The sequence below is a fragment of the Primulina eburnea genome, chromosome 14 (assembly GCF_022965805.1).
Source record: "Primulina eburnea isolate SZY01 chromosome 14, ASM2296580v1, whole genome shotgun sequence".
Lineage (NCBI taxonomy): Eukaryota > Viridiplantae > Streptophyta > Magnoliopsida > Lamiales > Gesneriaceae > Primulina > Primulina eburnea.
The window spans coordinates 25,987,009-26,013,284 of record NC_133114.1 but is presented as its reverse complement, the minus strand read 5'-3'; the positions used below and the strand labels follow the sequence as shown (position 1 = coordinate 26,013,284).

The following is a 26,276-nucleotide window of genomic DNA, read 5'->3' as shown; positions in this document are numbered from 1 at the left end:
ATCAAAATATGAAAATTCGATCTAAATGTAAACATCTCAACCCCAAGTATGAAAAACTTGACCTAAATGTGAAAAGCTCAGCCGAAATATGAAAAACTCGGGCTAAATGTGAAAATTCGATTTAAATAAGACAAGCTCAACTCAAACTCGACCCAAATGTGAAAAAACTCGACCCAGATATAATATACATATAATTATTTATGTTAAGATGTTATATTGTACAAAAACTCATTGTTTGAATCTGGATTGAGTCAAAATGTGATGTTATTTTTTTATTTTATTTTAACAAGCACGTGTAAATAGCATCTTGTCTTTTAAATCACTCTATTTGATCAAATTTAAAAAACCAGACTCTCTCCAATTAAAATAAATTGGGGGGAAATCATATATATTTTAATGACCATTAAGATTCTTAATCTATTTTTAAACGGTGACTATAATTATAATATGAAATTACATATTTGTCCTTATTTCGCTTAAAAAAAACTCTAGTCCATTAATCCAGATCTATATGGAGATCTAGCCAACTAGACTGCGGAACTTTTGAAAATATGATCTCTTGACTGAAGGCTAGTTCAAAAGGTAATATTAAGATTTCTTGTTCAAAAACATTACGCTTGGATAATCCATTGACGGCGAATGTAAATCTATGTTAGAATCGTTCCCCCTTTATATTTTTGGTTGTTCTATTGATTTAATATGTGTGCAAATTCTTGTATATCGAAAACAATAAGCGGTGTTATGTGTTGTTAAAAGTAATGTTTCCGGTTTTGTCGTGTATGGTTCATGTTCTACTTCTTATTCACTAAGAAAACATGATCTTGATGTTATGATTTGCTTTTTTTTTTTAAACAAAAAAATTGTCAAGATGAATGTATTAGTTATTTTTGATCATGCATGATTTTCTACAATTGTAATGCTTCAATATTATCTTGTTTATGTTCGACTTAATTATACCAATGTCGAACTCTATAGGTAACCCTAAAATATAATTATTGCTAACTAACAACTTATGGACCAAAATGTCAAAAATATATTTTCTTTCAAATTTTAATCTATCGACGGTTGTAACATCACACTAACATCAAAATTTCGTAACTTCCATTTTATATGATCTTTATTTCTTTTTTTTTTTGTTCCTAATTTGCTAATGCTATAAAATTTAATATTATTCGTTCGTCTTATTTTTTTTAAAAAAATACAACAATATTTATATATCACCGGCCGACCACCGTCGCCGCTGAAGTGGATGAACAATTTTGTCTATTCACCAAAAGATTCTTAATTATCTCATTCTTAACAATCATATCAAACATAAAATTACTTTGTCATTATCTATTTCAATTATTTTTTTATCATTTATATCTTAATCATTTCATATTATCCTCTAACCAAACCTAACCTATAGAGTATATAAGTCATTTCATAACAACAAATATTTTAATTTTCTTTTATAAATGCGATGAAATACATTATCTAATATTTTAAAATAATTAAGGTATTGTGAACGAATTAGAATATTTAGTGAGAGTAGGTTAGTCATGTTTAAATGAAAATTTTCCTCCAAAATGGACAAATTACGAGGACGACTAATCATTTTTCGAAGTTGCCATTTGAATTCTCAACAGTGATGGTCGGGAACTTCCTCCCGGCGGCTAAGCTGACGGCCAACGGCCGCCCAGTTCTGAGCCCCGGAGAGGTAGAGTGCTCTCTTCTATCCTCCGTTGACCTTCTCTCCGATGACCTAATCTCCTTCCCCCACCTCAAATCAGGCCTGCTAATCCTCACCACACACCGCCTCCTCTTTCTCCTTCAAGAAACAACAACTGTTGTAAACTCTGAGTCTCATTACGTTCCTCTCTCCGCAATCCAAAAGATTTTATCCGCCAAGAAATCTCTGAAGTCCATGTTCCAAAGTCCCAGAATCCGCTTCCAGGTGGGCGCTACGCCGGATGGTAAAATTACCGAAAATGGTGCCCAACATGTTGTGATTACGTTGGTTTTGAGAGGGAAAACAGACCCCGATTCATTTTTGGAAAAGTTTTGGGATGCCTGGAGAGGAAAGGCCTGGGAAGCTGGTGGGTCTTCCTCGGGTTCGATTTCGGGGGTGGGCTCGGGAGAAAGTTCGTTGGCGATTCGGATGCCGGTGGTGGGGGTGGCTGGGATATTGAGGAAAGAGCAGGAGATGTGGGAGAGTACTGACAAGAGCTTGCAGGATGCTTTTCAGGATTTAAACGCTCTGATGGTCTGTGTGTTTGAATATAGATTGTCTGATTGCTTAAAATTCTTCTCATATTAACTTTAATTATACTGAAAGACTAAGTGGGCTAGTATTTCTAACTGAACTTTGGTTTTCATTGTGCAAGGATATGAATTACATAGATGGCGGTTTGGTTTATTGAATTGATTATGTACTTATATTACTTTTATCTCATGATGTGGGATCAAGCTGTCAAATTGATGAATGATTAACGAAGTGGATCCATAATCTGCTTCTGTCAAGTTGTTTGATTTAGTATGCGTTAATAATTAATGAAGATTTACATTAACCAGGAGGATGCAGGAAAAGTCAAGTTTTATAGGATAGTTGTGCATTGATGCAAATTTTACTATATATACCTTATGGTACCAGTTACATTAGCCAAATGTATTTCGCTAATGTGAGATTGGATGGGTATTTGAATTCTAGGAAGTGGGCTTTAAATGATGAAATAGGAATTTAGACTGTCATGTAAACATGTCCACAATGATTAAAAGTTGGCATATTCTTGAATTGATATACCATGTATGGGTGTGGCTCTGGATTTATTGCATCATGAAGGGATGATAATAAAATTAAGAAGCAGGCCGAGCTACATGAAAATTGATACATTTAGCAGTCCTTATCCTACAGTGACACTAAATATATTTTACTGTTGAATATGAGTATGTCACCGAAAGTTTGTGACCATTCTTTTATTGGACCTTAACACAGCATTTGGAGGATCGTATTTTTCCGATAACTACTCTATATACTTATTTTGAAGGACATTTTTTTACTTGTAGGGTCTTTGTTATTAATCTCTAAACGGACTATTGAAAAACCCGAAAAATCCTATCCAGCTATGAGGTTTATGTCTATCAACATGACTTGTTATTGGTATCTGTTAGTCTAGTACTACTAAATGTTGTGGAACTAAATGATAACGATTTAGTTTGACACTGAGTCCAGTTGTCCTTTTCTGTTAAATAATTTTACTTTAGTTTTTTGCTTCTCTAATTGTGAAAAATAATGGAAAAATAGAGTAAGGCAAAGGAGATGGTGCTGCTTGCTGAGAAAATGAGGTCAAAGCTTCTATCAGGCTCAAATAATCAAACTTCTGGGGCCGGTGATGATGAGATGGGTAGTAAGGAAGAGATGCAAGATTGGCTGTTGAGTGTTGGTATTGTATCTCCAGTTACAAAAGAGTCCGCTGGTGCTTTATATCATCAACAACTATCTCGTCAGGTATGCTTTATCCGTTTCATGTGCTATTTTGTCCAACAGGATTGGGAAAGCTTTTCATCCTGGAATCAGATCTATCAGAATTTGTCTTAGTTGTTAATTTTTAGCCATGCATAAATGATTTGGTCAACAATTAAATTGTGGTACTCTTATCTTTTCTTTCGCTCCGTTTTTTTCCATGACCACTTATAAAAAAGGCCTCCAATCCAATCAATGGCCACAAGGAGTGTGGATATTGTTGTTCCCTTACTTTTTTACAAACTAAAGGTTATGTTGATCTCTTACTAAATTAGTTTAACATCTTAACCCAATATTTCTTTACCTAGATTGCCCATTTTTAGATTTCAAATATGTTTCATTTCTTAAATTACGTTAGTTGGACGATGTGGTCATTTAACAATACCAAACCAAGGATGGGGAACGAGTTCAAGTCTCAAGACCATCCTTTTAAATTTTACGGAAAAAATACCACCTGATTTATGGTCGCTTTTATTGTATACAAATATCATTAAATGTATTAACTACTAGCAAGTAACTATTTAACTCTCTCATAAATGTTGCTCGCTTTTGGATGGGTGATAAACCTGTAAATTTAAGCCTGAACGAGCTAGTTTTTTTGATTCATCTAATCTCGTAAACTACGTGCATTTGCTCTGGATATTTGTTGAAGAGGTTTCATTACTTCTCATGTTATTTTAAAATTCTTGCAGTTTTTTTGAAGGAATCACACTATAAGAGTTTTATTGGAGAAATGTTATTATAGGAACATACCGCCTTTATGACGGAACATAAATATGTTTATTGTAATGGGAAACTGTTGTCATCCACTAAATTAATCAAGGCTTCTGCTGGGAATCCCGAGATTTTATACACGTGTAACTTCCACAGAGTGGGTATATTTTGGTGGGGTTACAATACTGCAACATAGTAGATATATTAGATCACTCAGATAGGATACTAAATGATTTAGAATTGAAATTTCGAGGGACAGCCTCCAGTTTTCTCATTTGTGCAGATGTATGAGATGGGGTGTTTCAATAGATTGTAGATAATTTACTGGAGAAATGGAAATGTCTTAGTGATTGTCGACCACTATTTGATTGTTCTTATGAGTGATGATAGTACTGATGAACAGGAGAAGATGAGAATAATGCTTCAATGAGACAAGGTTAGGCAACAAATGAGAAGGACATATATCCAAAATTCTTCTTAAAGCGAACGCCCAGGCTTCAAATTAGAAAAGTCAGGACTCCAGAATTTGCCTGCTAAAGATTATTTTCATTTATTTAAGACTTATTGAACATGTTCATCTGAACTTCCTGTTGAATTACATGTACTAGTACTGTACCGTGACATTTATTATATTATGCGACTTTTTGAGCTTTTAATTTTACCGTGATTTGGCTACTGGTGTTTACGAATATGTTGGTTGTTAGCTCGCAGATTTTGTCAAGAAACCTCTTGAAAGAGCTGGAGGAATGATTAATCTTATTGATATATATTGCCTCTTCAATCGAGCCCGTGGGACAGGTTTTCTTTCATCTTTTTGTTTCTTTTTGTCGTATACTTATAAATCCCTTTTGTTTCAAGTGTGTCATTTCAAAATACTGCATGTTGTGCATATGTTTAAAGAGATTAGATTATATAATGATATTGCTTTCTTTCTCAGAATTGATCTCCCCCGATGATTTGTTACAAGCATGTTCTCTCTGGGAAAAGTTTGATGTGTACGTACGATTTTGTGTCAATCGTATTCTGCTACTTCTCTGATAGTTTTAAAGAAAATTAAGATTTTTAATACATGTTTGATGCTTTGATGTTTGTATTCTTCTTTAACTAATCATTCTAATCTTTTTTTTATAATTCCGCCAGTTCGGTTATGCTTCGGAAATTTGATAGTGGCGTCATGGTGATCCAGAGTAAATCCCACAGTGATGATGAGGTGATTCGTTTTAGATATGACATGTTTTTATAATGTTGTTATTTTTGGAATCTTCTCCTTGTGATTGTTTGTGGATGCATTTTGCTCCAACATACTTCTTCTAATATCTAAGAGATAGAAAGCGAAGATTATAAAGGAAACTTAGACATTTTATATCAGTTTTCCATTCAAAAACTTTGGAAAGATTTTTAATGGAAAACTGATATAAAATGTCTAAGTTTCCTTTATAATCTTCGCTTTCTATCTCTTAGATGAAAGATTTTGATTCTCTGTGAGCCATTTATCCCATACAAATATATCTTCTATCTCCAGTGCTGTGTGTTTCAAATTGGAATATCTCTCCTTAAATTATGACTCCCCCTCCCGGAGAGCGCTTAAATGACTGAGATCTTTACTAATACTGTTCCTATTTGGTTTGAGGAGGTAAAATAAAAGGTTTAATTTGGTACCCTCTTGAATTTCACATTTTTCCTTTTGGGGTTAGAGTGGCTACTATCTAGTAATGCCAACAAATGATTTACAGTAAGAAAGGAATCTGAAACATTTGATATATAAAAAGTAAAATTTCTATTTTTTTGCTACTCTAAAGAATAGTTCTTTGAACTTGTTCATGAATGTAGTTCTGTTACATTCGTGTTACATATTAAAACACCTCCAATCTTCAATAAGCTCTTTTGGTGACCAAACTGATTTTATTGTAAAAAAAATATGATGAAAAACAAAATTTAAGGGGACATTTCTGATTGAGATATTGATTGTAACCAATAAATGAAGTAAAGGTAGTGATATGTACTCAGTACTCAGGGGAGTGGCATAGTCTGCGTATTTTTAAATTGTATATTGTCTCTGACTCTCAGGTAAAATGTTGATGTATACCATTATTGAGTCATTATTATCTGAATAATTCTTTCTGTAAGGTATATGCCCGAGTAAGTTCTTTAATAATGAAGCCAGAGGCCTTGCTAGCTGGGATCAGTGCCAGTGATGCTGCAAGGACTTTGGGTGTTGCTCCAGCTATGGCTAAAGAGTATCTCCTTGCTGCTGAAGGCAAAGGCATGTAGTTTCTGTTAAATGACAAGCTTAAGTGATGTTTATGATTTGATGATTGGTTTCTCTTGCAGGATTGTTGAGCAGAGATGTCAGTCCGGATGGGTTTCGCTTTTACGTCAATTTTTTTCATGAACTTGATCCACAAAATATGTACCTGTAAGTTGAAAATATACTGTTGACTATGCTTTCCTGCTCTGCAAAATGTTATATTCTGGTTGACAGTTTTCTTCTCTCCCTTGGTATATGTTGCACGTGTTTGTGATTGCGTTACATGGACTTTTGTTTTTGCTTCTTTCTTTGGGTAATTACCATTATTCTGTGCTATACTTTTAATATTACCGAGATGTAATATATTACACATAACTTTGCACTTTTGAATGTGAGTATAAACTAAACAAATTGTGACATCACTATCGTAGAAAATTGGGGGTGGCAATTAGCACCAATTGTTTTGACTTTAACAAATCATGTGATGAATTGATGAGAATTTTCCTGATACACTATACCCAAATCACTGGTAGCGCCTGATGTCACAACCCCACAAAAAGGGATTGACCTTTTATGTAAGAAATATAACTATCTAACTGTCACCTCTTCGTTTGAAGGCTGTCGGTGAGACAAACTAAGAACCCCTAGTACTCAATTCGGAGAAAGAAAAAAGAAAACAGTTCAATCCGAAAGGAAGCTGCTTGCGTGTATAGAATAAATCATGCATGAAAGCATCAAGGAAGATAAAATGCAGTTTCATATTCCTCTGTGATCATCAAATGCAGCTTAGTTATCTCCACAGATTACTTAGTTTTTATTTCGTATTTAAGTACTAATATTTTCCAGATTTGCATATAAAACTGATTTTAATGCTCGTCATCGGAAAGAATAGGTTTGAAAATATAGGTGATAAATTGTGATTAAAAATGTCATCCATAGCTATCTTAGTGTAGTGTGCATTTTTCCCCCAAAATTTAACTTGGTCTGTCTTTCATATTATTAGCAAATTTAGAGCTAACTGGGCTACATATTCATTCCATGGTCACTTTTCTTTTCGTTTTTCTAATGTATGGCTTTCAACTCTTTTCAACCATGTAATAATCTGAATTCGCCAATGCAGAATAAAAGACCACAGTAGGTATAGCAGTTGGATAAGTGCTGTCTCGTCCAGGTGAGATATTGCCTGCGTTCAAACTTTTGTAAATCAGAAATTATTGTCTGAATACTTACTGTGATTTCTCTCAATGTCGTGTCCCATTATGTTATCGCAGATAAGGTAGTTGCCTTGTCAAAGGAAGGCAGACTCCAGACCATGATAATCGGATATGGAATTTATGGAGGTTTAGTTGTTCTTCTCTCGAGAAATGTGAGCTTCATAGCATAGGACACCTGAACGTGTAATGGGAGTTCCATTTTTCTGCTTCCAAGCGGGTCTGGTTATTCGTGATGGAAGACGTGCTGGTCTCGTGGTGCTAGGAGAAGTGTTTGTGACGACGGCTTAGAAGATTTTATGCAACGTTTTTGTGAGTTGCCTCCTCTGAAATTTGGTCGCCTCATTTAGATTTCTGTGGGAAAGAATGAAATCATAGGAGTATATTAGTTTTGCTTGTGTTTACCATGAGTACATTTCACTTTTACTTTGTTGAATAATATGGGAATTTCGGTGATTATAATGTTTAAAATTCCCTCGCTACTCATTATTGTTATGCGGCATTTTTTGTTTCAAATTTCAATGAAGTTTGATCTATTCAATATATTTTATTGAGGATTAAATAAATCATTTAAATTACATTTTTACCTTTTACAATGTCAATTAATTTTTCACTTCCTCGTAAGAAAATGCTATTATATGAGTGAGTCTCACGTGAGACCGTCTCACGGATCATAATCTGTGAGACGGGTCAAACCTACCCATATTCACAATAAAAGGTAATAATTTTAATATAAAAAGTAATATTTTTTAATAGGTTACCTAAATAAGAGATCCGTCTCTCACACACTTCCTAAATAAGTTATCTAAAAGTTTAATTACTCAAAAGATTATAATTAAATGTCAATATCCTTACATTTAGAAAATACACAAAATAAATATTAAAAGCATTTTTCATTACACTTTTCGTTAATTTTGTTTTCATCTTTGTTTATGCTTTATTTCAAATTTTTTGAATCAAGTAGTTAACTAATACTATGTTTTTAATATTATTATATTTCATATCATCTTATTTTTAACGTGGCTTAAAATTTTACTTTATTTAACTATATCTTATCAGAAATTTCAATATTAATAAATTATTATTTTAAAATAAAATACTGTCTATCAAAATTTATAGATACTTTTTATATAAATAGTTTCATAATATAAAACATATCTGGATTAATTTTAAAATTTAGTGCGTGTATATGTAAATGTTTATAGTTCATATTAATATTTTTATTTTCTAAAAATTTTAGATATTCGGTTAAAAAAAAATTGATATAATATAAAAAAATGCTTTTATATATATTTTGTATTTTATCCTTGAGACATATTTTAAATACTATTAAGGAAAGCTTGTGTTAAAATATGAAATGTTAAATTTTAAGAATAATATTTAATGTTTTATTTATAGATGATGAAAAAAATTTATAACGTAGAAAATATAGTGACTAACATGCAAATATATAACATTTTTTTAAGATCAATTCAAAATCTTATAATATAAGAAATAAATTAATAAGGATAAATTTGTCGATTAAGAAATTTTATAACTAAGATGGAGTGTAAACAACACTCCCATTAAGTTAAAGTAACAATATTTTCTTTAACAATGTTGAAACTAAATCCACAGCAATTGTATTAGGTACATGTTATGTGTTAATGTAAAAACCCGAAAATTCGAACCAGACAAAATCAAAAAATTTCAAAAATTTCATCCCATGGAACTCGATTTTTAGTTAGCTATATTTTCTCATTTTCAAAAATTGAATGACCTAATTAATGACACATTTGACCAAGTTTTGTTCATATGACCTTTTGAATAGCCAATTTAATGGTCTCTTGATTAGCCATTTTAATAGCCTCTTGATTAGTCAGTTTAATAACCTTTTGATTATCTATTATGCAGTCAATTAATGGTTAATTTAGGCCATTAAACGAGCAGTTAATAGCCATAATTTGGCTGCCTATTCTTCTCTCCGATTTTCCCCATTAAATAGTGTATCTATATACTTGAACAAAGCCACACCAAAGGCTACCGTCCGGGAACTTATTTCCATCTATAATGTGATTTTGATATGATCTTCACTGTTCAAAATATAGCATACCAAATTCTGAATACCGTGTCCAAATTTTAGCCCAATCAAATGGCCCGATTTCCGAATATGCCTCCGCAAGAAAACTTCATGGATTTTATGTGATAAATCGACAATTTTTGTTTGTCATCCACAAACTCTTTAAATGATCTTCAAAACTAATCTCCAAAAATTCATGTAATTCTCTTTCTTTCATGTGTTCTTTTGGCGGCTTATTGTGTATCAATCTAGATGAAATCATGCCTAAAATATTCAGATTTAAGGCTAAATTTCGAGCAAGAAGGCTGTAAATTCCGAGTTTGAGAAAGTTTCTATCCAACCTTCAACCCAAGAAACTAAATTTTGCACACTTGTCTTTTTGTTAAGTAAGCTATTTTTTTAAAAGATTGAATATACATAAAGTCTATTTTGTTATATCATCTGTTTTAAAAAAAAATCCGACAGAGTATGCATTCTTCGTTTAAGATTATGTTTCCTTAGTTTCAATATTATGTATACAATTTCTGAATTATGATAAGATATAACCTTTATACAGTGAGATTATAATTATTGTATAGCATTGTCCCTTAAAGTATAATAAATAGAAACTAATATCAGTAAATCATGAAAATATGATGAAATTCAAGTGCTTCACGTTCACTGTATACTTGTAACACACTCTGTTTTCTATTAAGAAATATTCATATTTCGAAGAATTCGTATGTATTTGTTATACGTACTCGATCAACCCCAACTTGTTGAATATTTCTCAAAATATTCATCATTTACTCTCCTTCCTAGATAAGAATGAAGAACAATTGGAAGCTAAAGAACGAGAAATATTTTGAGACAGGTGATAAGGATCAAGCTCAAGAATCATGAATTTGGTTTAGTTATGTTTTTATTTCAAGTTGTATACTTCCACACTTTTTTTTTTGACAATGATTGATCATGATATGGATTGGTTTTGACATAATAAGTGCTACGAGGCTTGTTTTACAATTTTAATTTTTAAAACGCCGATGTCAACAAGCTTCGGTCACGAGACATAACAACTAATACAGTCGTCACCTCCAAATAAAGTGGTATAAACCTCTCTTTTTGAGGGAGAGTTCACCATGTTCTATCACAACTTTAAGTTGTAGGACCGAACGCTTGCCACTTTACCAAAAGGCTATAGCTGGTGGTAATAGTGCAACTCAAATCTTTTAAACCGCACAACAGCTCAAGCACCGCGGTTCGATCGCTCTACCAAGCAGAGACAATTATTACACCCAAGAACCTCCCTCCCAATGATTGCACTCCTTGCAATCAACGAGAATTGAACCCGTGACATTGGCTCTGATATCAGTTGTAGGACCGAGCGTTTGCCGCTTTACCAAAAGCTATAGCTGGTGGTAATTATGCAACTCAAATCTTTTAAACAGCACAGCAGCTCAAGTATCACGGTTTGATCGTTCTACCAACCAGAGATAATTATTGAACCCAACAATCTCCCTCCCAATAATTGCACTCCTTGCAATTAACAGGAATCGAACCCGTGACATAGGCTCTGATACCAATTGTAGGACCGAACGCTTGCCGTTTTACCAAAAGTTATAGCTGGTGGTAATGGTGCAACTCAAATTTTTTAAATCGCACAGCAGCTCAAACATCACGGTTCGATCGCTCTACCAACCAGAGACAATTATTGTACCCAACATAAATTTTCCGTCAAAATCAGTGTATGGCATCCTTTGTCAAGTCACCAACGTTCTAAATATTTATCATATCTAATATGCAGAGCATCCAACCTAAAAATATATACATAGAAAATAACCACTGAGTTTCTTAAATCTGATTAGCATGTTGGTTCAAAGAAAAATGAACATGTTGGAACTTGCAAATTAAATTTCCAACATGTAATTGCTTTCAGTGAACTTTGATCGTGTGAATATAGCATCAACATTGAGAGATTTTTTAACACCTCAGCTTTACTGGTCATAATGTGGAAGAAAATCAGTTAGTGTTGGTGTAATCCATCAATCAAACACGAACGAGCTCTTTGAAATAAGCTGTATCAAGTTAATATTGACAAGCTAAGTATACAGCATAAAACCACGAAATTTAACTACACCTATCATCCTTTGGAAGAGCAACGTAGTTTATGGGAATTACACTACCGGCCTTGCCACTATCTCTTCTGTCTTTGCCTCCTGAGATTCCAAGATTAGCGGATGGAGTCCTCAAACGACGACCATTTGGGGTTGCCACCATTGTGTTACTGTATGTGCTTTGAGCCAAAGGTTTCTTGACAGCTGATTTTGAACCAAACAGTGCTTCTTGTTCTGTAGCTAACTGTTCTTGTAGCTTCCTTTGTTCCTATATTATGCAAAATTCATCAAACTAATGGCGAGCGACAGTGGATCAAATTTTTTCTTCTAAAAGAAAGATTTTAATGTTTATGTGCCAGTATCTCTCACATTTTTTATCTGTTGTAAAACACAAAAAAGATAACCCGATAACATACTCGAGATCTGCGTTTCTCGTCTTCTTTTTCTTGTCGGAAAACAGTGAATTCCTCCAGTGTCCGTAAAAGAGGAACCTGAAACTCCAAAGTAGAACTAGACTCAAGGATTCGAACATATGTTGGAGAAAGATAAAACATGAAACAGGCGAAGCTGCTTACCTTGTTGTAGATGAACGGCATTCCCTTCTCTATCTCCCAAGCTCTTACTTTAGCAGTTAGACTCTCAACAAGAGCTGCAGTAGTGTTCACACATCAGTTTCAATTTAAAACCACATCGTTTAAGTAAATAATAAACTACAAACAATAGAATCTAGCCTTGTGAGATCAGTTTCATGAGTTAATAGAACAGTTGGAAAACTGAACCTGCTTAGTTTGATACAACCCCAAGTAAAATCAAATTGAAAATGAAGCCAAGCAGATGGCTTAAACAAGTCATTATAATGTGAAGCAACCACCAAATTACTTGGATGTCAGAAAAATACATTAAATTACATGCCCAACGGCCATGACACTCTTTGCTGTGAATTTCATGCTCAACCATACATATCTCAATTACAAGCCTAAAAATACCAAAATCTTACTCGAATAGAAAGTGAATGATTCCTTCCAACTAAATTTCGCAGGGTGATGATGGAAGGAACAAAAAACAGATAAAGAACAATGTCGTTGATGATGGAAGGAGCAAAAAGATTGGTACCTTACCAGACCAAAGGCAGAGATAAAATGCATTTGCCGAAAAAGGAATTTCATAGTTTTCAACTTTTCATGTTATTTGATGTACATAAAATAAGGCCCCAAAAATATGATACACTAGGATAAGAACATTCGGGTGAGTGGGTGACTAAGAATTTAATTGTGATGCTTCATTACTATGTATTCATAAGGGGTTAAATTAGATATTTCAATTGATATTAAGTGTGTCGAATGCTTCACTCGTGAAGAATATCATACTTTGTGATTTAGTTGGAATCAATGAGTAGGGTGAAGCCATCACCCGTCACGGTTTTTGGTGTAGTGACTTGGATTTTAATCAAAATTAGATGAGCACTACGATGTTAAATGTATGTTCCATGCCTATGTATCTATTTTTGTCAGTGTCAATGGCGCACCCTTTTTCATGGGGGCTTTGCCCCTTCATTGAATAAGCCCCTTCCAGGATTTTGTAGGGAGAGAGATTTCATGGACGTTGGATATAGGAGTTGGAGTCATCGATTTTTAACGGCATATATTTAATCTATAATATGCTTAAACCCAAAACCCAAAACACATTCATCAATTTCTATAGGCTCTACTCAATTGTTAAAAGAGAAACAATGTGAAACAAATACCTCAGGATCAAAAACTCACATGAGATCTTGCTTACTAAAATTCTGGCTTTCTCAGCACGTTTCAAATTTTTGTGTACTCCTCTTCCAGCACTATAACGATTTTCATCCTAAAAAAAGAGGTCAATATTAATGAAACTCAACAAAATAAATAATTCAAGCAGAAACACTGAAATAAGAGAATTTTAACAACAAAAACTAGAGAGTATCAAGGAATTAATAAAAATGGGAAAAAAACACATCATTGGTGTTCGAAATGAACTGAAACAAAAAGGTCAAGCTCATTTCCTGGTGGTCCTAAGACAACTAATCCATCGGATTATTTCAAAAGATGTCCACTTTTGTAATGGAACCACCGCATGAAACACGTTTTATTAATCTAGAAGATGACTCTTTGGATTATTTAAAAAATATAAGAGGAGAAGAGATGAAATTCCAAGAATAGCAGAAAAATATATTGATAGGTGTGCTAAAACAGGACTACAGAGTGATTTAGCCTCCTTAAACATGATACATTGATGCAATAGGATCTCGGCCAACCACTCATAATACTTCCAGAATTGCATGAATCAGACAAGACAACATACAAACAAATGAATAATTATCATAGCTATCTTGAGTCATGTTCGTCTATTGCCTACAGTAGTTTGTGGAAATGACTACTGTAAGCCACTAAAGGACAAGTTTCGTATTCCCCATCATAGGGCATAACGTATGTTCGTACTTCCTGACAATTGATTGCTAATTTATTTGGAGCCATAATAGACATAAATTGCTATACTATAAACGTCCGATTGAAAAACGATCATTTCTATTTTTAATAACAAGATCAAAAGCTAGCATGGCTGCATGGCATACATGAAAATAATTCTAATTACACAAGAATTTTCTTCACTTTGAAAAGGCATAATTTTCTCGTAAAGAAACTTGATTTTGATAAACTTCAATAAAATTCATTGAAGGCATAAAATTAATGACTAACCCCGTCAAATTCATGGTAAGCTTGGGTGGACTAAAGGTCGGTGTCCTTGGTGACTAACCCCGTCAAATTATAAGTGTAAACAAGTTGAAAGTAAGTGACAGCAACAAAACAAAAAAAATGACATTGGCGGTATTCACAATGTGAGTTAAAGGTAACTAACTTATCATGACTGAGGTTGTTAACTTAGCAATCAATCGATGAGATGATATAACAATGACAACTTTCAAACTAATAATTCTTAAGCTTTCCTCTACTTTAACAATAGTAATTAGTATGCCAGTAACGTATGCACTGATCAGAGAGGAAAACATTTAAGACTAGAAAAAAGAGTACAAGTGTACGACTTCCTCTTGAGGTTATAGATTACAGATACTCTCTAAACCCAGCAGTAATAAAGTCTAGGTGTTCATAGTATAATAAACATTACCCTCTCATAGTCGTCAAGCCAGGTTTCCTCGTCGGCTGCATGTTTCCATTTCTCCACTTTGTCCAAAATATCCTTTCTGCTTCGAGCCTGTTCTTTGGCTTTTGCAACCTGGTCATCCAGACTTGACAAAAGATCAGAAAGATCAATGTTACCTGCAGTTACACGTCCAATAAAATAATAATATTTTAAAATAGAGATGATCGAAGAAAAGTACTAATGTAGGCAGGCGCCTGAGTATAGTTGATGTAAGGTTCTTTCTTTCTCTAGGATTGAAAACAACAATTGAAAGGAAATATATAGATGCGAACCAAAGGAAATCTTTGTCAAAACTAGAAACCCTTATCAATTACTAAACTAGAGTAGTAGACTCAGTACAAGGGGCATAATAAAAGGTGCTATGAGGTAACAGGAATAGCTCATAAAAGTTAGGTTGGTATTTGCATACGAGAAAAATGAAAGAACAGATAGTCAAGGAACTTCGAATTTTTTTTCAACAGTGGGAAAGTGAAGAGAATACTGAATAACAAAATTTGTAACTATAAAGGTTACAAAAGTTATGAAGCAAAAAACGTAGTCAACTGCATCATAAAAGAATAATTGAGTAGGACCAGATTCCAATAGAGTGATGAGAATTTTCCGAGCTTTCTCACTATCAACATCCATATGAACCGCATTGTTGATTTCTTCGAGTTCAGATTGTCTTTTGAATATAAGCTCTCTCAGCTTACTGGCTTTCAAATCATTCAATCGCTCAACTTCAACTCCAATCTATCAGGAGGACAATAACTCAGTAAGTCTAGTTTTTGGCGAATTGTCTCGAAATAAGAATTCATGTGGAAAAGCGTGCTAAAACATTAACTACCTGCTCAATGACATCAAAAGATAGACATCCCTGGCTAAAAACCTCGTCGACGTCTGCTGCAGCTAAGCAAGTGACAGGTTTAAATTTTTGTTGCTCCTCCACAGGTGTATCCATGAGGTTCCAGAGCTCAGAGAGCGTATTTCCAAGCTTCTGTAACTGCAGGCAAACAGAGCAGTAAGAAGATGAATATGAACGACTCACTGAATTACACTCCAACTGGTTCAATTCTAATTTGACACGAGTACTTAAATTCTAAAACTAGTTCAACCCAAGGATATGATGGAAGAGAGGAAATTCTGAAACACCGTAACATATTTAGGTCTCTGACACGAAGAAAAGAAAAGGATAAGTTGTTAAGCGGTTACCTTTAATAGTCGCTGTTGTTTCTCTTTCTTCAGTGAATTTAGCTCATTGGTTAATCTGGCTAGTGTTTCATTGCTTATGCTCTTTGATTGGCCATTTGCAGGATCGATAAAACTTGGGTGAATTTCAGCCATTATCTTCTTAAAATCTAGAGACATGACAACTGAGAGGTCGTGAATTGCACTGATATGAGCATTAACTTTCTGAAAACGCAGATTCTGCAATGACAAACATGGTGCAGTTAGAAATTATTAAATAATTTTTAATTTCAAAACTATGAGGGAAAAATAGACTTATATTCAAACCCTTTCACACTGAAGCTCCTGAAGGTGAGATTCCAGTCCTCGCAACTTGTTGATTGTCAGGTCTAGTTCATCCACTCGAATTCCATCACGATCAGATATCTGATCATCGCCGGATATTTCAGCACAGATCCGAGCAATCTGGAACTCGGCTTCGGCAATCTCTTTAATCCTCTCTTGTTTCTTTAGCCTCAAATTATCCAACGTGGGGCTTATAATGGATATTTGCTGCTTGAGGTTCTCTTTCATATTATCGAACTAACAAATTATGAAGAGATTCAAGAGACAGTTTAAAATCAGTGAAACTATACATCTATCTCTGACGATAGCTAAAGGTATGGCTTCTAGAGAGTAGAGAAAATATGATATATTAACTCAATATAAAAAACTTCAACTATGGATTCAACAAGGATGCATCAAAAGATGGGAAGATTCCTTTTAGAAAACCACTGTAGACTGAAAATGACATGACATTCTTTTGCGGTCGAAATAGTTGTACAACAATGACTTTGAAATTCATTTAAAGAAATCAAAACAATAACTGCGATCAGACCCTTGGATAGGAAATCTGCTCCCCAAGAGCAGAAGCAAGTCCAGCAATTTCAGCTTCAGACTCAGCTAAGGACTGCAGTAAATCGGCCTTGAATTTTCTGCTTCTTTCCACTTTCCTGCGATATATGTCAAGGCATTCATGCTCCAACTGAAGAAGCATCTTATCTCTGTCAGTGTTACACTCTCCAATTTCATCCCATGTCTCCTATTTCACCAAATGAGGGCACGTTCAACAACCACAAGTATTCAAAGGTTCAGTGAAAAGAAACTGAGAAATATGTAAAATTCAAGAGGAACCACAACAGTGGACCAGCATAAGAAGATAATGTAGGTTAATGTCCAATCCAAAATTTTCAGTTCAAATGAAATCGAAACGTTTAACTGTTTTCTATGCTCAGTAAGTCAGGTGAGTGGAACTACTGACAAGATATCTGCATGTTGTGATCATCACCTTTTAATAGCTAGATCAGTATATTGACAGCTTGCTATCAGGTATATGAAAAGCCAAAGGTGAATCAATATCAGAATGGTGCTTTTTAATGCTTCATGCATCCATTCGATAAATTTCAGGTCCATGGTAGATGTAGACGATGCGCTGACAGATATTACTGCCACTAATTATATTAAATGGTCCGCTGACAAAGTGACAATCAAAATCTTTGAGAGATTTTGATGGAAAACATTAAAGAAGTGTTCGTACAAATATAACGATGAGAGATGTTTACTGGTTTCGTCGTGATACTCATTTAAATGCACCATGTACTAAAAATGCTACGTATTTTTTTGGTATCGAGTACCTTTCATTTCCCATTTCCTTATCATCATCAAAATCCAGGTCCTAACACGGAATTTAAAAAAAAATTAAAGGATTTCTAGTAAATTACGCAAGACCTTAGTTTATTTACCCTATTTTCTTTTACTCGATAGAATGTAGACATCACTAAAATTAGTACAATGGGTGAACAGCCGGAGCAATTATTCCACATTACGTAACCTGGAACAAATAATTTATTTCCCAAATAAAGTAACGGAATGTTTGCTAATAGAGTAATAACGAATAAAATTCGCCGTGAAGTACCTGGAGTTCGCGGAGGAGAGAAGAACAGGTGGTGGCGGCGGATTTCGACAGAGACAGCGGCGAAGAATGGCCAATGCTACGAGTTGACATGGTTGCGACGAAAGCGAAACCTAGAAAAATCAGTGTGATTCTGCGAGACGTAGTTAGGGGATCTTAAGCAATTATTGAATAGTAAAGATTCCATTTTTAAGAGGAGAGAGGAGGGAGGAAGGGCACTGTTCTAACGATGGAACCGATTGTTTTTGGCGGGAAAAAGCATATTGTTTTTTGGTATTATATATGTATTTACATTTTATTCTATCATGTTTGATTTCAACGGGCGGCTGGGTTGGGCCAAATTATCTTATTCCATATTACTCAAAAAAACCAAATTTATCAAAAGTTTCGATATTGGTACGGTAGAATAACGATATCAAAATTTTTAATACAGTAATTGTATGAAATTTAAAACATTTCGATATATACTTAAATATCGAAACACTGAAAATATATAAATTAAAATATATAATATTTTTAAATAATAACGTAATAAATTAAAAAAAAAACATAAAGTTTTTTTGCATAAAAATATATATTGATATCATACTAAAATCTTGGTGTACCACAAAATTTCGGTATATAGTCGGTATGTAAGTTATACGTAGTATATCAATATATATTTTCTTATACCGTAATTTTCTGTATGGTATACGGTTTTCGGTACAGGACAATATATCACACCTAGATTTATCCGCCAAGGAAATTGAGACTTGAGACTCGTCTATCTCGCCTCAAACCCGACGGATCCAGTTTGGATTAAGTAAACCACTAAATATAAAAAAATATTTTCAATTTTAGGATGACTACACTTAGGGCCTAGGGGTGGGCGTCGGTCAGTTCGGTCCGATTTTTTTCTATAACTTCGTCCAAACCCAAACCATTTTATTACGGTTCGGTCCGGTTTTTTTTGTAAAACGGTTCGGTTTTATGGTCGGTTTTATATGGTTTTATTAAAAAATAAAATTATACATCACTTGAAGCTTGATGGATGCAACACAAATAAAAGAAACAATGATAGTAGATGAGTAGAACATATATGATTACAATACACTTATGACTTAACAATCTAAGCTTCAATAACAATTTGAAATACAATTTCAAATAATAGCTCTTCAATAAAAGTATACACAATCATTAAATTCCAATTCTCATACTCCAAAATGCACATAAATTTTGCATCTCAAATCTCAATACATTTAACAATACGAGCTTAATAACAATTTGAAATTCCAATTGTCAATATTGGACTTGTCACATGACTAAGGCCCATTTATTAGCCCATTACACAAAAAGCCCTATATTTAAATTTAATATGGTCGGTTCGGTTATTTCGGTTTTCTGGGGATCAAAACCGTAAACCGAACCGAATTTCTTTAATTTTGAAACCGTAACCGGCCAAAAAATCGATAAAACCGAACCATTTAAACCGAATTTTTACGGTTCGGTCGATTATTTCGGTTTTAACCAAACTATGTTCACCTCTAACTATACTACAACCAAATAATAATAATAATAATAATAATAATAATAATAATGTGAATCCTCCTTATTCAAGCGTTGGTTCTGTTCTCCTCGGTTTGACGCAACTAAACGAACGAAATATTGAAAAATACAAGAGAAATTTTTCACGTGGTATGAACACATGATTATGCCACTAAGAATTGAAAAATAGTTATTTTTACAAACTTGAATGAAGAAAATAAAATCTGAAAATTGAAAGCTAAAATATTTGGAAGTTTTCCCAGTATTTTTGAATTGTGTTTTTCTCTTATCCTTTCTCTCACTTTTTTGTGATCCTTTCGACAGTTGCTTCTTGATTCTCTCTCTTTTTTTTTTTTAAACAAGGTAAAAAGATAGTACAAATACAATTGCATCGGGCATCCTCCGGAAACCATCACATAATCATAGTACTCAGTAGCAAAGAATTACGAACCTACAAGTACTATATTAGTAGCATTCAGTATACACCTAAAGATGTGAATCTTAATTCTCTTAATGATGTCATCAATGTTCGGCTGAATGTTCTCAAACATGACTCTGTTGCGCATGTTCCAAACGTAATAAACAGTAGCTGCCAAAGCCATAATTCTCATTATAGCTAGAGTGAAGGATACATTATATTGTACAGTTTACGAAAATCCTTGAGAATGGTAGTTGGTGGACCCATGTTTTTCTTCATCCTTAGCCAGTTGCGATTACCATCCCATATCCGCTTGGAAATTTGGCAATCAAAGAACAAGTGTACAACTGATTCTTCCGTAGCACCGCAAAGAACACAAGATTTTTCAGTCACAAATACCAATCTGTCTCGAGTAAGTAGTTTCTTATGAGCAAATAACCACAAAACAAACCAATGTTTAGGGATCACGCAAGCCTTAGACAACAGAGGTTTCCATGGCCATCTCCCCTTTGATTGCACGAAGAATTCATAAGCTCGAGATAGTCCACCCGAATTACGAAACCCACAATCCAGTTGAGTAATTGCAGCATCCCTGGATCCAATTTTTCGAACCATTTCATCCTGAATGGATAAAATTTGTTTGATCAAAGGTGAGTCTTCTTTGTGCCATGTCCAGTTCCATACTCCGCGAAAGCAACTATACACTTGGTTAACCCATCGAATCCATAAACTATCCCTTCTCTCGTGAATCTTCCAAAGGGACATGGCTAACAACGCACGGTTCCATGCCAACAATTTCTTCGGTCTTTGCCCTCCATCCGACAATGGTTTACAAAGTGTATCAATATCAACAGGTGGATGTTTAGTTGGCCACACAAATTTACGACAAATGGAATGTATCTTATCAATTATGCACTTAGGAACCGTCAATATGGATAACCAAAAGCATTCCACCCTTTGGATCTTGATTCTCTTTGCATGATCTTGATCTTGTGTCAGCACATCTCAAAAGTTGGTCGACCATTCAACTGCCTGCAATTCAGCCAATTGAACTCTTTTACCCTAAAGAGCCATAATCCTAGATCTTTTTCTTTTATTTTCTCTTTGTGGTAAAATTAATTTTTGGGTCACACGAGATTAAATAATACATATCATATACAAATTGTAAGCAATGTTATCATAAATCGTATATACCAATGATCAAAGCGATTTCTTTTATAAAAACGGTTCAATCAGTCGGATCTTTCAACCGACAGTTGGACCAGAAAACTATTATAATATATAAAATAATAAAATAATATAGTAAATAATATATTTTAAAATTTAAAAATATTAGATATATATATATATATATATATATATATTAATTTTTTTAATCAAAACTTAAAATAAAAACATCATATAATCAAATATAATTATATCTGTATTTTTTAGACAAAAAATAAATCACAATAAGCTTTAATATTATTAAAATAATATTTTTAACAAAATTCAAATAATCATATAAACGACAAAAAATAAAAATTTAAATATAAAAAATAATTTTTTAAAAAATTAATATAAAAAAGTAAATAAAAAAATAAAAAATATGGTGAACAAGTAAGTTCACGACTTATCTGAACGGTTCTTAACTGGTCCGACTGATTATTGACCGGTTCGATCGTTAAAACAGTTTATAGAGTAGGTCGAGACCTAACTAGTGGCTTGTTCCTCGTCGGTCCAATCTGATTTTAAAAGCTGATTTTAAGAATAAACGTATAACCTTTCAAGTTATCATACACACAATTCTCGAGTAAAATCTTTGTTAATCATTGTTACGTCAAGTGTCATCCCTTAGCCGCAAAGAAAATAGACAAAAACTTGTGTGAGACGGTCTCACGGGTTGTATTTGTGAGACGGATCTCTTATTTGGGTCATCCATGAAAAAATATTACTTTTTATGCTAAAAGTATTAGTTTTTATTGTGAATATGGGTAGGGTTGACCCATCTCACAGATTAAAATCCGTGAGACGGTCTCACATAAGACACACTCAAGAAAATAAGGGTTATGGACAAATTTTATTTCGATACATTTAGAGTTTTTATTGTGTTTACAAATTTCATATTATTAAATATTTATTATTTAAAATATAAATTATAATTTAAATATTTAAAAAAATAAAAAAAATCAACATAAAATTTTATCTAAAAATTTGTATTTTTCATGCTTTTTCATTTATTTTAAATGCTTCATATGTGTTAGATTGTATAAATGCTAACAATCGTGATTTTGATGATAACAAAACTTGTAATTGTGTTGTTAATATATTTCATTAAGTGGTAGTTGGTAGATATCAATTTGGAAGTGATAAGTTGCTGAAATATAATTTTAACACAACATAATTTAAGGCGAGCTGAAGTTTTTCGGTAATATCGCATAATTCAGTAATCGAAATTGATATCTACCAACTGCACTGAAGTTTTTTGGTAATATCGCATAATTTAGTGATCGAAATGACCAGAAACAAAAACGGTGGAACATAAACTCAAATTCTACAAGTCATCTTTCATACATCTAGATGAATTCGATGTTATCTAGGCAAACTAGTGGTCGTAAGATCTAGTTGGATGAAATTGAAACAACAAGAAGTTTGACATGACCAGACCTAGTATATGGTTGTAACTCTCAGCTTGATTATCAAAATAGAATGATTCAGTAAATGTTACAAAGCTAAGATAATGATATACAAATAATCTCCAAATTCGATACCCATATCGGATCATAAAACATTTGAAAACCATGATGAAATTGTTGGTTCTGCATTGACTGAAGAAAGAATTTCAGCTTGTACAATCTAGTATTTTTATCATTTCTCTCTCATATGAAGACAAAATTGAGTGATTTCTTGATTACGTGGAAATCTATAATAAAGTATAATGTTCACGTTCTTCACTTTGCCAATAAATTAATGAATCAATAGTTATAATTAAGATAAGTGATCAACAATACTTGCAATATCCAACCGGGCCGGCTAAACACCATCACGCAGACCTGCTAGACACCATCTAGCCGTATCTGGTTTAAACCAGCTCGATCTCAAAAAATGGTTAGCAACTTGAATATAAAAAGTTTCAATGTTAGAAATCGTACAAAACATTTACAAACGGTCATATTCTTGTTTCAAACGTTTATATCATTCTTGTAAGTCATAAATACAACACTTTTGAAGATCAAAATGAGCTTTTGATGGGCATTCAAAGCACTGGAAAATTTTAAAAGAAAATAAAGCTATAATGAAAAAGTGATATATGAGGAACGGAAAGAGACACGAGCTTTCCAATACAAATCATCTACACCAAATCAAGTTTGTAGAACATTCTTCCATGTTCAAGCATTGAAGAATACATCATTTTAAGAGATCTTGCTCATGCAAAAGAGAGTGATGCGATTCATAGAATAGTTGAGTAACAACCTTTACACAAAGACATTAAAAATTATATTTGTAGTTTTGACATAACAGACATCGAACATTATACGGATTGTGAGGTTGTAGTCTATAATCGAAAGTGTACTATGAAATTTGATTAGGCAAGAGACAAGTCCTAAGTCGAAGTGAGATTGTATAAAGGGTTGTGTAGAGGCCCGTATTCCGTATTTGAAAATTTGCGAAATAATTTAAAATTTTTCTCTTTAAATAAATAACATGCCTCATTCATAAATAAACTGATAAAAGATTTAATGTTTAAAGTAGCAGCGGAAGTAAATAATGTTTTCAAAACCACAACTTAAAATAATTCTTCAACGTAAACACTGAGTTTGAACATAAATAGTAAATGATAAAAATGAGGTCCTCGGGTTCCTACTACTGCCGACCCAAGCTAGCTCACTGGTCCCCGCCCTCAGTCTCGACCTCATCAGTACCTACAACAATCAAGTCTAGTGAGTCTAAAGACTCAGCATGCATATATCGTGAATAACAAGTAAATTTATCATAAAATTCGGCGTAACGTAAAAATATCGTATCGTAAAGCGTATGTGAAAATCGTGTCATGCGTAATTATAAATACGTGCATATCTGGAAAATCGTACGTAAAATGTGTGCTCGATAGAGCCCTGTCATAAAATAGCATATCAAAATTTTCTGTTGAGATAATGTTCTACGCAAGTTGCCCATAACATTACATGACATGAATCGTCTGATCAGGCTAAACCACAGTATACTAGGCAGTAGAGATCATCACAGCCCTTGGACTGGATATCTGTACCCATACATGAACATGAACCGGTCGTAAGTTACCGGGTGAAGCAATAATCCCATAAGCGTGAGGTGGCCACAAGACATATCGCATATATCTAAAAAATAAACATTTTCTATTTTTATGCACGTAATATAATTAAAATCCTGTTTTTAGCAAATGGGTTGGATCGTTTTCAGGCTCGCTGCGACCTAATTCTAACATGCGACATGCAAATAATCTCAACATGACCAACAGTTCAAAAGCGAACTAAAAACGAGACTATTACGTCCAACAAATTTAATATTCAACCATGGCTTCGTACCAACCCGAACCGACATTGAACCATCATTTAGCCATGATTAAAATACACCTAAAATACTGGAAACATGATCCTAGGCTGTAGTACACGAAAAGATGTGAATGGTGGCCAAAATAGTGAAACGCTCTTTCAAGAGTCACTTTGGCACATTGTACCGTAAATTCTCGTACGACCGCTAAACTTAACCAAATCATGAACGGCCAAAAACTTGACCTTCCTAACTCATTGATGTACTGTCCAGTCCAAGGCCATAGGCTAAAAGCCAACCAAGAACTCAAACAAGCCTCCTGAACCGAAGCTCAGGCTGCTGTAAAAAAAATGCAGCAGCAGTAGCTGTCGAAACTCATTGATGTACTGTCCAGTCCAAGGCCATAGGCTATTAGTCATTGGGGCTTGAACCACCAACCATAGCCTCTTACCAACATCCTAAGGTGTGGCTCGAACCATGGCTAAGGGCCCTAGGCCAACCACAATCCAAGCAACACCCAGGACAACCCAACGCTTGAAATCGAGAACACCAACAAATTCTGTGCTGTGCGATGGTGTGGATCGGTTGCTGTCTCGAGTCGTTCCAGTGGTCGTATGATCGACCATGGCTCGATCTATACATCATGAGATATTGTGTGAACCATGGCTAATGGCTAAAAAGCCAACCAAGATCCACCCAACCCCAAAAGCCGAAACCATTCACGCAGGAAACAAAAAGGGATCGAAGGGGGCACTTGTCTTGTTTGTTTTAAAAACCGATGGGACCGTGAACCAAGCCATGAAAGGTCATCTTGGTCACGTCTTAGACATGCTAAGGAAGGGTTCAAACCATGGTTACAGGCCCTGGGCCAACCATGATCCAAACTCTCACCTTAGGAAACCAACAAGAAATCGAGACTCAACCATGGCAACTATGGAGAGTTGCTGTCAAATCTCTTCCGCCCGCGTGTAGGGGCTAGAACCAATGGATTAACATGACTCTAACATGCTCTAGTACATTTCTAGATGCGGCCTTGAGTGCCTGTAAGCGAGCCAAACCCTGAAACCACAAAAAAAACAAGCCAAAACCGTGAAGCATGAAGTGGCTGAAAAATTATGTGCAGATTTTGTTAAATGATGCTGCCATATTTCGGGTTTTGGCTCTATGAATCATGTACATATGATGTTTAAAAATAATTATATGACTTGATTGAAGAGAAAAAAACAAGATATACATGCCTTAAATTTGTTTTGAAAGAAAACAAACGATTACGACGAACACGGCGCGGCGGAGACGGAGTTCTCTTTTCTTTCTACTTTTCTCTCTTATTTTTCCTTGAAGAACTCACGATTTTTCTACTGATTTCTCTCTGAAATTTCGAAGGAATGAGGGAAGGAGAATGGCTAGGAATGAATGGGGAAGTTGCAAGATAAATGGAGATTTGAATGGTAAAAATGAATCTTGCTATCCTAGTTGTTTGTTAGATAGAAAATGATATAATATATTATGGGACTTGAGGGTTGATTTGGGAGGTGAGATGGCCGATTTTTATCTAGCAAACAAGGCAAGGATATTGCTTGATTAATAATTAGTGGAGATTTAAAATAAAGGAATTATTCTACCATAAAGGGATATGGAAAGATATAAAAAATGGAGAGTTGACAAACTTAATTAAACCTTATAAGGTAGTTGCCGAA

General features: G+C 34.1%; 2 protein-coding genes across 2 annotated transcripts; one reads left to right on the top strand and one right to left on the bottom strand.

The window, feature by feature from the left end:
- Positions 1 to 1,555: 1,555 nt before the first annotated feature.
- Positions 1,556 to 8,261, top strand: LOC140811810 (vacuolar protein sorting-associated protein 36). Its single transcript, XM_073169885.1, has 9 exons — positions 1,556 to 2,245; positions 3,284 to 3,487; positions 4,921 to 5,014; positions 5,154 to 5,211; positions 5,357 to 5,426; positions 6,344 to 6,479; positions 6,548 to 6,632; positions 7,585 to 7,635; positions 7,736 to 8,261. The coding sequence occupies exons 1-9, from the start codon at positions 1,631 to 1,633 to the stop codon at positions 7,737 to 7,739; spliced, it is 1,317 nt and encodes a 438-aa protein (XP_073025986.1). The 5' UTR covers positions 1,556 to 1,630; the 3' UTR covers positions 7,740 to 8,261.
- Positions 8,262 to 11,686: 3,425 nt separating this feature from the next.
- Positions 11,687 to 18,362, bottom strand: LOC140813206 (65-kDa microtubule-associated protein 5). The gene is made up of 11 exons (XM_073171681.1): positions 18,135 to 18,362; positions 17,058 to 17,261; positions 16,508 to 16,762; positions 16,205 to 16,420; positions 15,840 to 15,995; positions 15,586 to 15,745; positions 14,978 to 15,129; positions 13,591 to 13,678; positions 12,403 to 12,476; positions 12,244 to 12,318; positions 11,687 to 12,095 (listed from the first exon to the last, which is right to left on the bottom strand). The coding sequence occupies exons 1-11, from the start codon at positions 18,222 to 18,224 to the stop codon at positions 11,841 to 11,843; spliced, it is 1,725 nt and encodes a 574-aa protein (XP_073027782.1). The 5' UTR covers positions 18,225 to 18,362; the 3' UTR covers positions 11,687 to 11,840.
- Between the last annotated feature and the right edge of the window lie 7,914 nt (positions 18,363 to 26,276).